Source organism: Bombus flavifrons, chromosome 6 (assembly GCF_040668555.2).
Source record: "Bombus flavifrons isolate JBK064 chromosome 6, iyBomFlav1_principal, whole genome shotgun sequence".
NCBI lineage: Eukaryota > Metazoa > Arthropoda > Insecta > Hymenoptera > Apidae > Bombus > Bombus flavifrons.
In genome coordinates, this window is record NC_138447.1 from 7,892,893 (window position 1) to 7,908,692 (window position 15,800).

Here is a 15,800-nt window from a genome sequence, read left to right on the forward strand (position 1 = left end):
ACGTACATCGTGCGTGTTATTCGGCCGATCTCTGCATAAATGGAGTTCGATTTCCGGTAGATTCAGTCAGCAGAAGTACGTTGGATCGATCGTTAACTAAAATTTCCTCCCAACAAATGGAACCTTTGCCTACCGTATCGAAAAACGTTCGTCTCGGTCGACGTTCTCGATGACGAATCCCAGAAGGCTCGTCTTCTTTGGACGGTCGCCATACCGCGAAATGCTGCGTTTCGTCGATCCGCACACTGTGCAATTACTCATTATGTATATAAACAACGAACGTGTTCTTTCATGGCATGACGACCGGTTAATTTGGTAGAGGTTTGCGGTCGACGCGTGTGGCAGCGGCCAAGCGATCGAACGCTCTTACTATTTCTACTTGGAATCGAGCCTTCGTTCATCCAATCTGCCAGCTTCTCGCCAGACTTCTCGCGCCGCTTTAGTAATCGAATCGCCTTCACCGTGCACGGATTCTCGCGTATTCTTCGACACGGTGTTAAAACCGATGGGTTTCGAATTGACAGGTAAAGCAGAACCTCGAAGAAATTCGATGCAGCGATTGGCTGATCGCTGCGGGAACAACTAAAGAGTGGAAAGTGTATCGGAAACGTTGCAGCGAGTTTTCTCGGAGTCGGAGAAGCAAAGTCTGTCCGACCGAGTGGTTTCGTTCAGTTGGTGCTTCAAAGAAACGGACAGTGAAAGGAAAGAAAGAAAGAAAGAAAGGAAAGGAAAGCAAAGGGCGGATAAAGAGAGGCGGTTGAGTCCTTCGCGGCATGGTACACTACGGATGCGCGAAAACCGACAGCGGTGGAGTCGAGTGCTTCGTTGAGTTCAGTGAGACACCACGTTGCTCCATAGTATCAGATCGTTCCATAAGTAATTTTCATATTTACGTGTGTAGCTTTGAAAAATCTCGCGTCTTTGTCGCTCCTTTTGTTACAATTTTCGCAGTTTACAATGCGAAATCATTTCTATCTCCATTTACAATGACGCCGATGACTTTACGAGTTACGCCGATGTTTTCGGAACAATAATGGCCAAATTCTTTGCAAAATTTAACGCGAATTCTTTGCTCAACGATGCCGGTCATCGTGAAATGCGGCGCTCACGATTTTCGTCTCGTACGGAACGACGTACCATTGCCGACTAAATATCTAGAGGGTCACGGAGCTTGGTAGAAAGCGGTCGTAAAAATCTCCCATAAATGGTAAAACCCTATTTTTCACAACAGCACACCCAAGTGGAAAGATATATCCACAAGTTGGTTGCTTTCAGGACAGAGCCCGTATAAAAACAGGAAATGTGATTTATGTTTTTCACCTGTGCCCTTCGATTATGCTCTTTTATTTTTCTCAACGTCGCTTCTACAGAAAACCAGCTTCGTCACGATGAAACAGGTTCACACTTTTTGTCCACCAATATTTATCGTCTCTTCCGTATCGATATCATTTTTAATCTTTCTAACCGCTGATTATACATTTCTACGGAATCAACGTTCGATCTTTCCTTGAAAAATTCAATATGCGAAGTAAAATAGGACGTTACTTATGGAATGACGCGATACTTTCTCATTGTCATTGTAAAGTCGTGGCGAAATAAAAGAAATGAAGGAAAGGGGACGAAAGTTGTAACAATGAAACAAATGTCGCATAGTTTCCGCTGTACTTTCTCTCTTTGCGACGGCAGGAACGATAATGCGGCGTAGCCATGCATCTAGTAAATGCGATTCGTTTCGAAGTATCGATACTCGAACCGAGCTATTATTCGTCAACCGAACAGAGAAACAAAAAGAAAGATACTGTTTGCTCGTAACGCCGCGATAGATTCACGGTATAAATAATTTCAAGCGAGTAACGCTCGCGTTGCGCATCGCATGATCTAAAATAGACGCCATTTCCAGCTCTGTACGTGTCTGATTTGATAAACATTAAATCATCGACAATCGTACTTTTAACGCCGGATGTTTTGTACTACACCGTCGTCAGCTTTCGTCCCTTTAACGAACTGCCAGCTTATTAACGCGTATTTTAATCCAGAAATAAACCGCCTGCCGAATCGTCCTCTTCTAAAATTCCGCTCGTGATTCCGTTGATTTTGTTGCCTTGGACCGTTTCCACACGAACGTGTACCCTATGACGAAATATCGAAACAAGTAGTAACATTCACGTTTATCGACGATGCGTGTATTTCCGTGTGAAACCGGCCTTAGGTTATCGATACACCGGAACACATTCGAATACAGAATGTTGCAATAACGACGAGACAATGGACAAGGCGGAGATTCTACGTGAAAAAATAATTCATTCGCCGTAATCGTAGTCTTTAATGTCAACGCGAACGAGACTCGAACGGGTTAAATGATAAACTCAGCGATATTCGATGCCAAGATTCTCGTGATTTCGCGACAATGGAACGGTGAGACGGGGCGAAATCGCGTCCGGTGGATTTTGAAGAGCTTTCAAGAAAAGCAGAGAAACGCAGAGTGGTGCGATGAAATTAATGAGAAAGCCCGTGGATGGGTGGGGGACGAATTACTTTTCTGGCAGCCGTTCCATTTCACGCGCAATTTACCGAGGACGATCCGTGCGCGCGAGAGAGGCCTTTGCATGATTGCTTTTGCACGCGATATCACCGAAAAGGGACACGCGCTCGCCGAACGGAAGGAAATCGTCGACCGTATAACCAGTGACAAATCACCCCCATCGAACATCCATTAATTACTCGACCGAAACTCCAAACGTTTTCCATCCCTTTCGGAAAGAGATTGCGCTTGCGATACGTTCCACGTTCTATCTCACCAGTCGATTCGATGGACGTTGAGATGAGCGTCGTGACTTCCGTTGCGTCATAGCGTAACGTTATAGCGTGTTTAAAACTAAACGGACGAATGCTCGTATTTCACTTTAGCAAAATTTTGTAACGACGAAAGTGTAGACGAACGTTCCGACGAAATTCTCGTACGTTACAGCAACCGGTTCGATAATTAAACGAATGAAATTTGGAAAGTAAAGTTTTCGAATTACAAGTTATCCGATTATACAGGGTGGTTGGTAACTGGTGGCACAGGCGGGAAGGGAGTGATTCTACGCGAAAAAAGAAGTCGAAAATATAGAATAACAATTTTTCGTTTGAGACTTTGTTTTCGAGAAAATCGACTTTGAATTTTCGCTCGGTACGCGTGCACTTTATCGCGTCTCGTTATAACGGACCTCACTGTAGATCGTTGTCTCGATGGAAAAATTAAAAAAAAAAATTAAAATAAAATTTTTATTCTATATTTTCGACCCCCCTTTCCGCTTGTACCACCAGTTACCAACCACCCTGTATTATTTGACATAAAATTCTACAATTAAAAAAGAACGTATAACTTGTAACTTGCAGATGCCCTGATATTATTAGTCGATAAATAATTCTGTAAATTCTTGATAATCGCACGTTTATTTACATATTTTTTATATATAGTTAGTCGAAACAAGGCTCGCGAAATTGGACGTTTGTTGTGCAACGTTCGTAGGTAGCTTCGACCCTCTTATGACCGGGTTGTAATTCCTCCTGTAACCCTGCCAACGCCCGTCATTTTCCTTTTCTCTGGTTTATTTGTTGGGAAAATAGAGGACTCCTCGGTGGCACGCGTGGAAATGATGGACGACAACAAGGTCGGCGCAATGACGAGATTCGTCGAAGTGATCGCGACCATAGGGTCGTTTTTACTAGTGCTCGTTACGTTTCCTTTCTCACTGTGCTTCACGTTCAAGGTCGTGCAGGAGTACGAAAGAGCCGTTGTATTCAGAATGGGAAGGTTGAAGAGCGGCGCTTACGGCCCAGGTAAATAGGCAACGCAATTTCACTTTTCTTCATTCCGAAACAAGCTGTTTGAATAATAAGCTCGTGATCGTGCTTTGAACGAGAGGAAACCTTCGACATGATTGAAATTCCGAACAGAGGGAAGCAGAAAATGGTTTAAATAATAGGGCAGAGCTGTATGAAATTTTATATTTAATTCACGTTCGTTTGCTTTAGCTTTTTCCTCCGTTGACTGCTATATTTTAACTGTGGTCAAAAAGAAAAATCAAACAGCAATTTACGAACACCGTGGGTTCGTGATACAATTTTTTCGATACTAATTTTAGCCAGACCGCTGCTTACGTTTCAATATAGAAGCCGAAAATGATTGACAATGATTTTCGAAATACAACGTAAATAAATACTTGGGACATATCCCATCGTGTAACTTATCTAGGGAGTCGTGAAACGCTATGGTACATTTTTGACAATAATCGAAAATAAGAACGGAACATTTGTGAAAAAGAAAATTCGATAATTCACTGGCGCATAAATATTTTGGAATAAATCTTTATTTATTGGCAGATACCTCGATATGGCAATAAATGCTTACCAAATTTTTCAATTAAAAATTTTTCCTCTGCTATATGATTTTCTACAGATTTTCCGAATATATCAAATTAAGTACAACTTCCTCTTGTTCTCGATTATTGAATAAAAATTAATTCATTTGGCGCTCGATACTCGTTTATATATCGGAACGAGACACGATATTTATTTATCTGTGTATTTAACAAACACCGTGTAAACGTCATAAGTGCAACGTATAAATCAATATTTGCTATATGAATTTAAGTACTTATAATTACTTGTTCAATTGGAAAATTTCACGAAAATATATTCACCCTCCCGTAAGTCGAACGCTGCAACAATTGCGTTCGATTTTATGAAAAACGACAAGGCGAATATTTGTTAACCAAACGATGCCATGGTTTAACAGGGACGTTTTTCGTGATGCCATGCGTGGACAACTGTGTGCGCGTCGACCTGAGGACGGTGTCGTTCGATGTTCCACCACAGGAAGTTCTCACCAAAGATTCCGTCACGGTGAGTGTCGACGCGGTCATCTACTACCGCATAAAGGAGCCACTGAATGCCGTAATCAAGATAGCCAATTACAGGTACGTGAAATTCGATCCCATCGATTCGTTGGTTTGAGCGAATCAAAGCAGGAAATATCGAAAGCATAGAATTACACTTTAATTAAGCAAATGAAATACACGACAGCATTGATCTCGCACAAATGTATCGCTAATTGCAAGAAGCCAAACTAATCTCTACTTGCATCTCTGTAAATTTTCAGCATTTGATTAAGTCGAAATACAGTAGGATTCCATTACAATGTAAATTTGAAACCAGTAGAATTCTATTTCTCTGAACTCGTACAAGTTCATCAATTTCTCCCACTGCCTGTTACCTTTCGTTCAAATAAATCAATTCAATATGCGAAAAATCCTCCTATTGTAGATCGTTGGACACAGTTACGTTTAGCCGCGGTTCTAGCGACGCTAGTATAACAAAATATACAGCATAACGTGGAAAGCGCGTCGTTTTGCCTACGTTTGTTACGATCAAAGATATTTCTCTACTCGTTTCGCGAAGTAAAATTAACATCGAACGTTTTTCGAAATTTTATGAGAACGTCACGCGTTAGTTTGGCTAATTTATAAATAGCTGAAATCAAAACTGACGTACATACACGTCGATCTCATCGATTATTCTACTTGAATAACCAGTTGTATATGACAGTGATAAAATTATAGGATGAACCAAGCACCTGATCTTGTATAATATCAGAATGAACACAAGGTTCTTGCCTGTGACCATATAAACCATATAAAATTTTTAATTGCGGTAATACCGTAACCGTGTTTTTCCCTTCTAACCTGGCAAAATGGACGCGGCACGCAGAAAGCGTGCTAATGCGTCGCGAGGGAGACGGAAGTGGAACCGTCCGAGGAAATGTACGCTATCGTAAAAGAGATTTCATCCGCGTAATGCAAATGGCTGGCGAAAGGACCAGCGACAGCTCGTTGAAAGACTCGTAACATTTAGTTTTCTGTTCCCCTCGCGCCACCTTCTCTTTTTCTATTTCTTCTCGCCCGCGTATCACCAAATACAAACAACGAAATGAAAACGCAGGAACGCGACCGTGTTATAGTACGATCCAACGAGGGAAAAAATGACGAGGAGTTGAGGTGGGAAAAAGGAAGAAAGAGAGAAGGAATGAAAATTACCAGTCACGATTTTCTCTTGGTTTGAACGAAGCACGAAAAAAAAATAATACACTGGATGTGACGCGACATCATCGCGCAATTTCCTCGGTGGCGTCGTCACACCGAATTGAAAGTTCGTTTGTCGACCATTTGCACGCGAATTTCACCGAAATTCCACGCGAAAATTGCTTATTAATTTATTCTTCTACGTAACGATCGATCTCCCCTATTCTCGCGTTATTAACTTTTTCGAGTGACGAAACGTTAATCGAAAACGACGTTTGATGGAAGAAAAACAGAATCAAAAAATTAGAGAAATACAACGATTCAGAAAAGTCTTGGAGACAATTTTTACAAATATAATATACGCGTTATATGAAACATCTTGAAACTTCATTAACGTTGCAATTTATGCCCACTCGTATATTTGCGATTATTATTAAAGAAAATTGTTTCGTCTATTAAATATTGTAAAAATTAACAATTTATATGAATATATTTCATCGTTTCATAATAAAAACGCTACGAACTTCTCGAATAACCAAATATCTTCTAACTCCTGTATACATTTTCAAATACATTGCGCCATTTTATCAATATAATTGTAATATTTTATCAATATAAGGACGTATCGTGTCTTATTACATAATGGAGCGCGATATAATGTAGCGTATTATCATAATAGAATAACGACGTCGTTAAAAATCGCGTTTTCTTACAACGCCGACGAAATTTCAAAATATTTTGTGCCACGGGCATGATATATTCATAAAAAATTCATAAAAAATTTCTCTGAGAGATCAAATACTCGGATGACCCACTATGAAAAGAAATAACGGTGACTCTCTCTCTCTCTCTCTCTCTCTCTCTCTCTCTCTCTCTCTGTTCGTCATATTTGCGGTTTGAATTAAGACGAAATGGGACATAGGTGACGAAATTTTTGAGACACGGCGAATTAATTAGAACTTCTTGAACGACTGGGTTAATTAACGCGGACACTATTTTCTGAAATTTTAATTAGCATCAGGGGAGCCGTACAGTTCCGAGAGAACGGAGCAGAACCATCCGGAGAGGGAATCACCGATGCTGGAGAAAAATGCGAGAGACAGCTCCTCGAGGAATTACGAGAGCGTGACAAAATTACTTGGATAATTTGCGCCATGCAGAGAAAGAGCCTGATTAATTGCGTAAAAGTTGCGCCGGCACGATCGACCTGGAAATCTCGGCAATTGAGTCCGCTGTCGACTCGCGTAGTGTTCCTGTCTAGTGTTCAATAATTCGAGGCAAGAGTTTCCGTTGTTTCGATGATGCAACGCGTTTCTAACAAACTCCATCAAACAGTCGTTTTTTTATTCCTTTTTTAAAAAGGAGAAACATCAATCCATATTGTTAGTTTAATTACTAATAAGAAATCGATGTCAGACGGAAGCTAAAAGTTAGTAGAAAGATAAGGATTTATCGTGGCTCTGAGTAAGCGAGAATTTTCGCTGCTTGCGACGATACAACGCGTTTCTAGGAAATTCAACGAACGTGTTCCTCTTCATTCTTTCATCGAGAATAGTATTTGAAAAAAGTGCGGTTAGTTTAGTTGCTAATAGGAGGCAGGGGACATCAGAAGGAAGGTAGAAATTGATAAAAAGATAGGATTTAATGCTCGGCTGAGTGAGAACGGGCTGGCCAATGTCCTGTCCTCGTACGCACGTTTTTAAACCACACACGTGACAGCCTCCGCGAAGCGGCCGACGTTTAATTAACTAGAGCACGCCAGACTGATGTTCAATTATGGAAAAGACGTCGGCGTAATTGTACGAGTATTCATGCTGGCATGACACGGAATTTGACAAAATTCTCCGCAGTACTAATTACGACGTTAACATACTGCTTTTTCCTATGTTCGTTTCTATAAGATGAAATTACTTCCGCTTTAGTCGATGCCCCTATTACTTTTCAGAAGTAAATTCTCCACGTTGATATTTATACTTCGTATAGCTGAACGTTAGAACTAGAACACAAATAAATAGAATCGATACATACGTTTATTCGTTTTACCAATTTTTGGATTTTGGTGAAATCAATACGAAGGTTACTGTTCAAATTGTTCTGGCTATTATTTGGTGGTTCTAGCGTTAATGAAAGAAAATTCATGATGTTACAGTCACTCTACTCGATTACTGGCGGCTAGTACACTGAGAACGGTACTCGGTACTCGAAACTTAGCGGAGATCCTCTCGGAACGTGAAACCATTTCCCACACCATGCAGACGTCTCTGGACGAAGCTACGGATCCTTGGGGTGTCAAGGTCGAACGCGTGGAGATGTAAGTACACTCGATACAATGGCTAATCGAAACCTGACGCGGCCAATTTCTTCCTGCTGGTTGAAAGCTTCGTTCTTTAAAACATCCCAACAACCCTTAAAAGCTGGAACATCCGCTTTAAACGCGGCAAACAACGAGCCCACGATTCGTAACGAGTAAAGCAGGCGTCAACCATGGTTGTTCGCCGAGGTAAAATCGAAAAGTTGGGTAAAAGGAAAGCCGAGACGAGTTCTCGAAGAGATACTATGTCGTTCGTCACCGAATTAACGTCCGATTGATCAATCATCGTGCACGGAATCCGTATTTACGTTCGAAGAAATGTTCTCTGCTGCTTTTCACAGACCGCCGATAGTCGATTGGAAATCAGCTTGGCTAAATACAATAAAAAATCAGTCGCCGTGAAGAAGAATGGTTCGTGGCGTCGTATCGATCATGTTGAAACGAATGAATGCTTGATGTATAAGCCAACGATAAATACCATCTCACGCGGAAGAGAGTTCAATCGATGCGGTTACTCTACGATGCGAGTATATCTCGTTCCATTGAACTTGCTGGAAAGAACATACGATGAAAAATGTGTGTGATCGAGATGTATCGACAACCTCGATGAAATCATTCGACTTCTACGGTGGACGCGATATCGAGGGAATTTTCGATTTCGTGTCAATTTACAGCGAGAATGTGAGTTCTACTTTATTGTAATAACTATCTGAGAAAACGAAAATGATATCTATGTTTGTTTAAAAGTGTTCTTATTTCAGTTAGATTGAACTTTCGGAATATAGTACAATAGTAACGTGATGCATGTTGGAAGGTAGGAACAGGTGGGGTATAATTTCAGTTATGCTTGCGCGCGGTCGCGTTTCTTTGATGCAACGAGCTTAAGAACGTCGAGACGTTGAAGAATACGTCCCACGGGAAACGAGAACCACTCTGGTAGACCGTGATAACTCGATGGCACTCGAGGCTGTGCATGCACGTAGTTAAATACTCGTATGTCCCGGAATCGTCACAAAACTGAAACCGTGCTATCTTTTAAGAAGCTAACTCAAGAACTATCCTGAGATACCAGTCGCGACGTGAAAAGCTGCTGCGTTAAAATACCTAGACTATAGCAGAACGAATATATCAGACACGAAATATTTTATTTTCCTTTCATTTATTTTAATTTAGTTGAGCCGATATCTCGATCTTTTGAAATTACAATTTACGTTGCCATCTTCCTTATTATTCTTCGTTATTCGTATTACGCTTGATCCGATCGTAACGTTTCCTCTCGTTTCTATTTTCGATCGATACTTTTGATATCGCTCATGAGAAATCTAAATCATTTCAATAGTGTCAAATAACTATTAACATACAAGTATGGGGTGTAAGAATTTTCTTGCAACTTCAATAGCAATTCTTCTCAAATCCTATAACAAAATCAAATTGTTATTTTCGAGCCTTTTCGAGCCTATGAGAAAGTGAAGTGTCAAAGGGAAGTTGGTCTACGCGATACACGGTGAACGTAACATACTCAGAAGGGTGCGTGCGCTACGTGAACGCACATAAACGCCAGTATTCGAGGGTGGCTGCGATCCCTCGACGAGATGTACGAAAAAGAAGAGCCCTAGTCTCGACGTTCATAACGTCGCGCTCCCCAATAGGAAGAAGACACTGATGCCGTCTATTTCTAAAGATGAAAAAGGTTCGAGTACCTTTCTAAAGAGGCCCTTTGCGAGGACGTGAAAGACCTGTGAGGATCACTGTACGAGTGGCATTCATATCTGCTACTTCCTGTCGGGAGAATGATATTTCTTACGATGTTAAGGTGGAAGATCAAATTCGAATACTCTAGATTTTGACGCAGCTGATTTTATGACCACGCTATATCCTTTCCACCTAATACACGTCCTAATAGATTCCATCGCATGAAATTTGCCGAGATGCAAACAGATGCATACAGATCGTTGCGGATAGTTGGAGACTTTTAATGATTAAGTGGAAGAAAGCAACGTCGGAAGTCTATTTATACCGCTGTCAACTGTATCGGATGGCAAAGTGCATTTTGGCAACGTATGCATTGCATAAAATATCGTCGCGCTCGTATATTTGGATTAACGTTCGCAACGTATCTTGTTGTTTTAAAAATGACCATCATCTAGCGAATGGAGAAACGTAAAAGGCAGACGGAGTGCATTTTTATTTCGGTCGAGTGTAACTAGCCAAAGAAAGCCGTGCTTTTTACCTCGACCTAAAGCCACTCTTAAATGTATAAGCCGCCACGTATAGCGTGCGAGCGTATACGAGGCGTAACTCCGCTTGTCGGCGGACAAACAGATACGATAATCGCGGAATTTTTGAACCGTCTGCGACACCTGCCACCTCGCCGCGTTCTCACGAAAATACGAGATACAAAGTTGAAATTATTTCAACCAACGAACTCCGATTAACTTCCTGCATTAGGCAATGTTAACTTTCAGAGTATGGAACGTGGTATCCGGAGACTGGGTTCGACGAGACCCAGACTAGGCGATTTAAATAAAAATTATAATATATAGGATATTTGGCTACAGGTGTCCAAGAAATCTCAGGAGTGATTCTTGAAGCCAAAATAACACGGAAAAATTGCAATTTCGGCTTTGTTTTTTAGTTATCGACAATTAAAAATCAACCAAAATATGCCTGCACGCGAGCAAACCTCCTTACACGAACGAAAGCAGGTCAGCCTAAGCAGCGGGGCGCACAGTGATCCTCAAATCGAACGACACATGAGCGACATGACCATGATATTCAGAGACGTTTTGCAAAAGAAATGATAGATCGAACGTTAAATGTTTATCGATGGAAATCCATAAGGTCATATCGAAAATCACCCTATGAAATTTCCAAGTAGAAGGGATTAAAGTTTCCTCTAACCCTATGACTCCATAATTTATAAATAAAAAAGCGTATTGCGAATGTTCCTAAAAGATATGCATAGATGAATTGATACGAACACCTAGTCAGGATCGCAGCCAATTAGCTCGTATTACTTGCCATATAACTAATATTTATATCAGTTATACAGTTAATTGCTTTGCTATATAGTGATACAATTAGTAATTATATATCAAATAATACTGATTGCCCGGGTCTCATCACGTGGAGGTGCTGCGAATGGAGACCCACCCTATCCGCGACCCATTCACCCTCCTTTTACGTAAAAAAATCTAAAATTTATTTATCATCAAATAAATGATCCTTTTGATGTTCGTTTGCACAATGTTCGAAGCACACAGCAAAAGGAGCTTTAAGAAGAAAAACCGACGCGAAAGCTAGAAACCTGACTAGGATTCATGAGAACGTGAAATCTACAAATTAATCTAATTGTAATTCCATATGGGACACTGCTTCATATATATTCACATATGTACATTAAAATTTTCGATTTTTATTGTCGTGTGAACGATGAAAATTAATTGATTTTAATTTACAAATATAATAATTAATTATGATTAAGAGTTAAACAAAAGATACAAGAGAATAAGATGAAATATGTGCCATATAGAATTATCTACTACACAACATATACATTCTACAATGCTATGCTTTTACTACCACACCATGCTTTCACTACGATGCCATACTTCTTACTGCTATATCAACCTATTTACTACCTACACTTTATCTATTTACTTAGATTACAACCTCAAAGTAGCCTACCTAACCTTAAATCACACTTACGTAATAATCTAAATGTAACAAAGGGAAAGAGAAGGGACATCATATGGGGTATGAGTCCTCATGCCTTGATACCACAAAACACCCTCAAACAAATTCAATCAGCGAAAGATTAGTAAAATTCTCTAAAATATGTATAATTATTGCCTGATTGGTAAAGCTCAAACATTATTTCGTAATATTAGCTTCTTTCTTTAATTCACTTCCTTTAATTCTCTCATTGTTTTGAACCTTAAGCATGCTACATATTTCAGATGCTATGAAATATTCAAATATGTAATTGAAATGTATTTTTTGTAAATTGATAAATCAGAAACAAACTCATTTACTGGGTTAGTATATAAAAGAAACAGGAATCTGTAAAACGAGAACATTTTATACATAAAACTAAAGTACTAATGATCAATTAGATGAAATTAGTCTTGATTAAATTTTAGCAAAAATAGAGAATCATTTGTATCCTTTTAATCGAAAATGGGAAGTTTGAGTACAAGAATTTTAAGTAATTAAATTTGAAATGAATTAGAAATTGAAAATTTCATTTGAATACTAAGGTGAGAGAAAAATCGATTATTATAAAATCACATGCTTTGTCTTTTAACTTTTACTAGCTGTTATTTCCTACAATATAGTGATTTTCAGCATAGTGAACCGAATTTTTTGCAGAATTTTTGTTACAAATGAACGATGATCGCGAATGAACCTTGATTCATGCAAACGAAATTCAAATATTTATAAAATTCTACAATATTGTTAAAACATTGGGAACATAGTGGACGAAAAAATTCTAAAAATTATGCTTCTAATTATGCTTCTAACGAACAGCCACTAGTATCGATTCCAATAGTAATGAATTAAGTTTCAACCGATATTTAAAATAAATTAGTAGGTAGTTTAAAAAATAATATCGATTTAATGATTTAATAAAAATAATTTCAAGCCTTCATAGCAACATTAAAATGTTTCATTATACTTTGTTAAACATGAAAAAACTCATAATTTCATGTCTACATATATATTTATTACATTCGTAATAAAGTTCTGTATTTTTAGTAATCATGGTAACGTTAACATTAACAAAGGAATGTGTCTTATAGCAGTATTTTCAGTAACAAACGCAGTAATAAGGGGCGCTGAGAAAGAAACAATGCAGTAGCCAGAAGGGCTACTAAAATTCAATTGTCTTTCACTCTATATAAACCCGATCAACAAACCGTGAGTGGAATATTATCCTTGTTTCGCAACACTAATTTACTACTAATATTTATGAAACAGAAAATTCTCAAAATCAAACGCGAAGAGTGTTTCGTTATATCTGCATAATAAATTAATCCATGATTCACGAAAAAAAAAAAAAAAAAAAAAATAGGAAAAAAGTCTGAAAACTCCCGAAATTTGATACGCAACGCTAACAAATATTAATCCATGCACTCGTATTTAAACAATACGCAACACTAATAGCGAAAGATCGCAGTGCAACCATTTAGAAGGTTGCTGACGAGTGGTCACATTTGTACAGCTTCTGTAGCTGTATCATGTGATTCAGGGACAGTGTCCGACAAATGCAGTCGGAGAGTTTGGGCATTTTGTACACGCGACTCTACATGACAAAACGCGATCATTCATTATCGCAACGCTAAAAGGAAAAATAAGTAGAATTTGCGATGGGATATAATCGCAAAGCTAACTAATAAAGTAAATTCAACGAAGATCGCGATTTCTCGAAAGAATTGACAAACCTAAGCAACGTACCCCCGTGCACCGGATAACCCTAAGGATCAGCGGAAAGCCCAAGAACTGACCGTAACTCGATTCCCGTTTCGCCGTTCGAAACCTATACGAATCGCGGTCGATAGCGCCGACCGATGATGCCAGTGATCCACTGGTGATCCGGCCGTGGATCCAGTACATAGGCCCGCAACTTAACACACTCCAACTGAACAAGTTGAAACCGGGGAGGGACCGCTGAACAGGATTACGAAGACAAGGCCCTAATTGAACAGTGGTATCCACCCCCGCGGGGACGAACAGGATTACGGAGGACGTGAAATTGCAGGTCCCTGACCGAGTAACGAAGTACCAATCGGACATGACTGCAGATCCACGACGGAATCCCCAACAGATTCTCAAGCATCACCGACGCGACAACAACTCCTGTGATCCAATGCAAACTTCGAGCAGTCGTCGAGCAGTCACTAAGACAGAGATGTTCTTGGGGCGACTTACTAATCCAAAGGGTTGTATAGTGCACGCTGACCCGCACGCACGCGGAATACGCGCGAGCGAGTACGGCACGCTACGGTTTGAAAGAACTGAGCGACCGTGAGCCGATATATCGCGGGAACAATTTTTTCAGTGTGGTAAGCGAGGGGATCAAGAGAGACGAGATCTTTATTTTTCGTTCCAAGATAGATAAGTATCTTTGTACAGAATGAGCTTACAATGCACATAACATAGGTATCTATCTTATGATTAATTAAGGCTAAAACGCTCGCATCCCACGGTGTCCTGCGATGTCCCACGATGTCCCACGGTGCCCCCGCGGGGGGTTGTTAGTCCAGTCTAGATCACCAAAATTCTTTTAGAGGCTTTTGGTGATCCAAACTGGACTGTTGCGTAGTTCTTGGCTTGGTATCGTTTTCCAAAGATTAATCGACTGATTAATTTTTGAGAAACGATGCCAATTACCAGGTCTCACCACGAGGAGGTGACTACGCACGAGACCCGCCCATGGCTTATTTAACATTACACATCGATCTCGACATTCAACCTATTGGCAGAATGTCCAGTTTTGACTCTACTTGACCATGGGCCTGCGTGAAGAAATAGTTGTTTCGTAGTCTAACCGCGAAACACATATCTCCAACGCAGCGCTTACATGAATCTTTACAAACGTAGAACAAAGCATACGTAACGCAACATCTATCTCCCACACAACGGTTACATCGATCAGTACAAATATTATACAATAATTCGCATGCCTACTGGCAGCATTCGGTATCGAAGACACATTTATCTAACTTGGAACGAAAAGAAGAAAATGAAGCTACTGACACTGTATATACCATTTCGTGTCTTGCAGAAGGGACATACGAGTCGCTGTACTAAACTGTTTAACGTTCTTCTTTTGCGACGCTATAAGATATTGAAGATATTGAAAAGTTATATAACGTGATTTCAATAAGTTTCCCTTAAAAATGGGAAAACAAGAAGATGCCCGATGAATCAGACGATGAAAGAAAAACCGCGGCGCGCCCGAAACGAACGAGATCGCGATCTCTCGAAAGAACTAACAAACCTACGCGACGTACTCCCGTGTACCAGATAACTCTAAGGTTCGGCGGAAAGCCCAATCATTGACCTTCTCTCGATACCTGTCAAGTAGTCTGGATCTTATCACGGACGATGGCAAAGACCGATGATACTAGTGACCCAGCAAACAGGCCTGCAATTTAACACACTCCAACTGAAACAAGTGAGTACCCGGGGAGGGACCGCTGAACAGGATTACGAAGGCAAGAGGCCTCAACTGAACAGTGGGGTCCACTCACGAGGATGGACCGCTGATCAGGATTACGAAGGCATTACCCCAACTGCACAGTGGGGTCCCCCCGCCCGCGAGTTTTTCACTTAAACAGGATTACGGAGGACGTGAAATGCAGGTCTCTGTCCGAGTACCGAAGTACCAATCGGACAGTATTGCGGTCGCAGGTATCACC

General features: G+C 40.2%; 1 protein-coding gene across 3 annotated transcripts in view; it reads left to right on the forward strand.

Moving 5' to 3' along the window:
- Positions 1–404: 404 nt before the first annotated feature.
- LOC138180753 (band 7 protein AGAP004871) overlaps positions 405–15,800 on the forward strand; it is a 44,697-nt gene continuing 29,301 nt past the window's right edge. Inside the window, exons 1-5 of one of the 3 annotated variants that reach the window (XM_069114888.1) lie at positions 405–524; positions 617–834; positions 3,613–3,825; positions 4,784–4,964; positions 8,215–8,376. In XM_069114888.1, coding sequence (XP_068970989.1) covers positions 774–834; positions 3,613–3,825; positions 4,784–4,964; positions 8,215–8,376 — 617 coding nt within the window. In that variant the 5' untranslated portion in view covers positions 405–524; positions 617–773. Of the gene's footprint in view, positions 835–3,612; positions 3,826–4,783; positions 4,965–8,214; positions 8,377–15,800 lie in introns of all 3 variants that reach the window. The other 2 variants (XM_069114886.1, XM_069114889.1) reach the window with 2 other exon arrangements.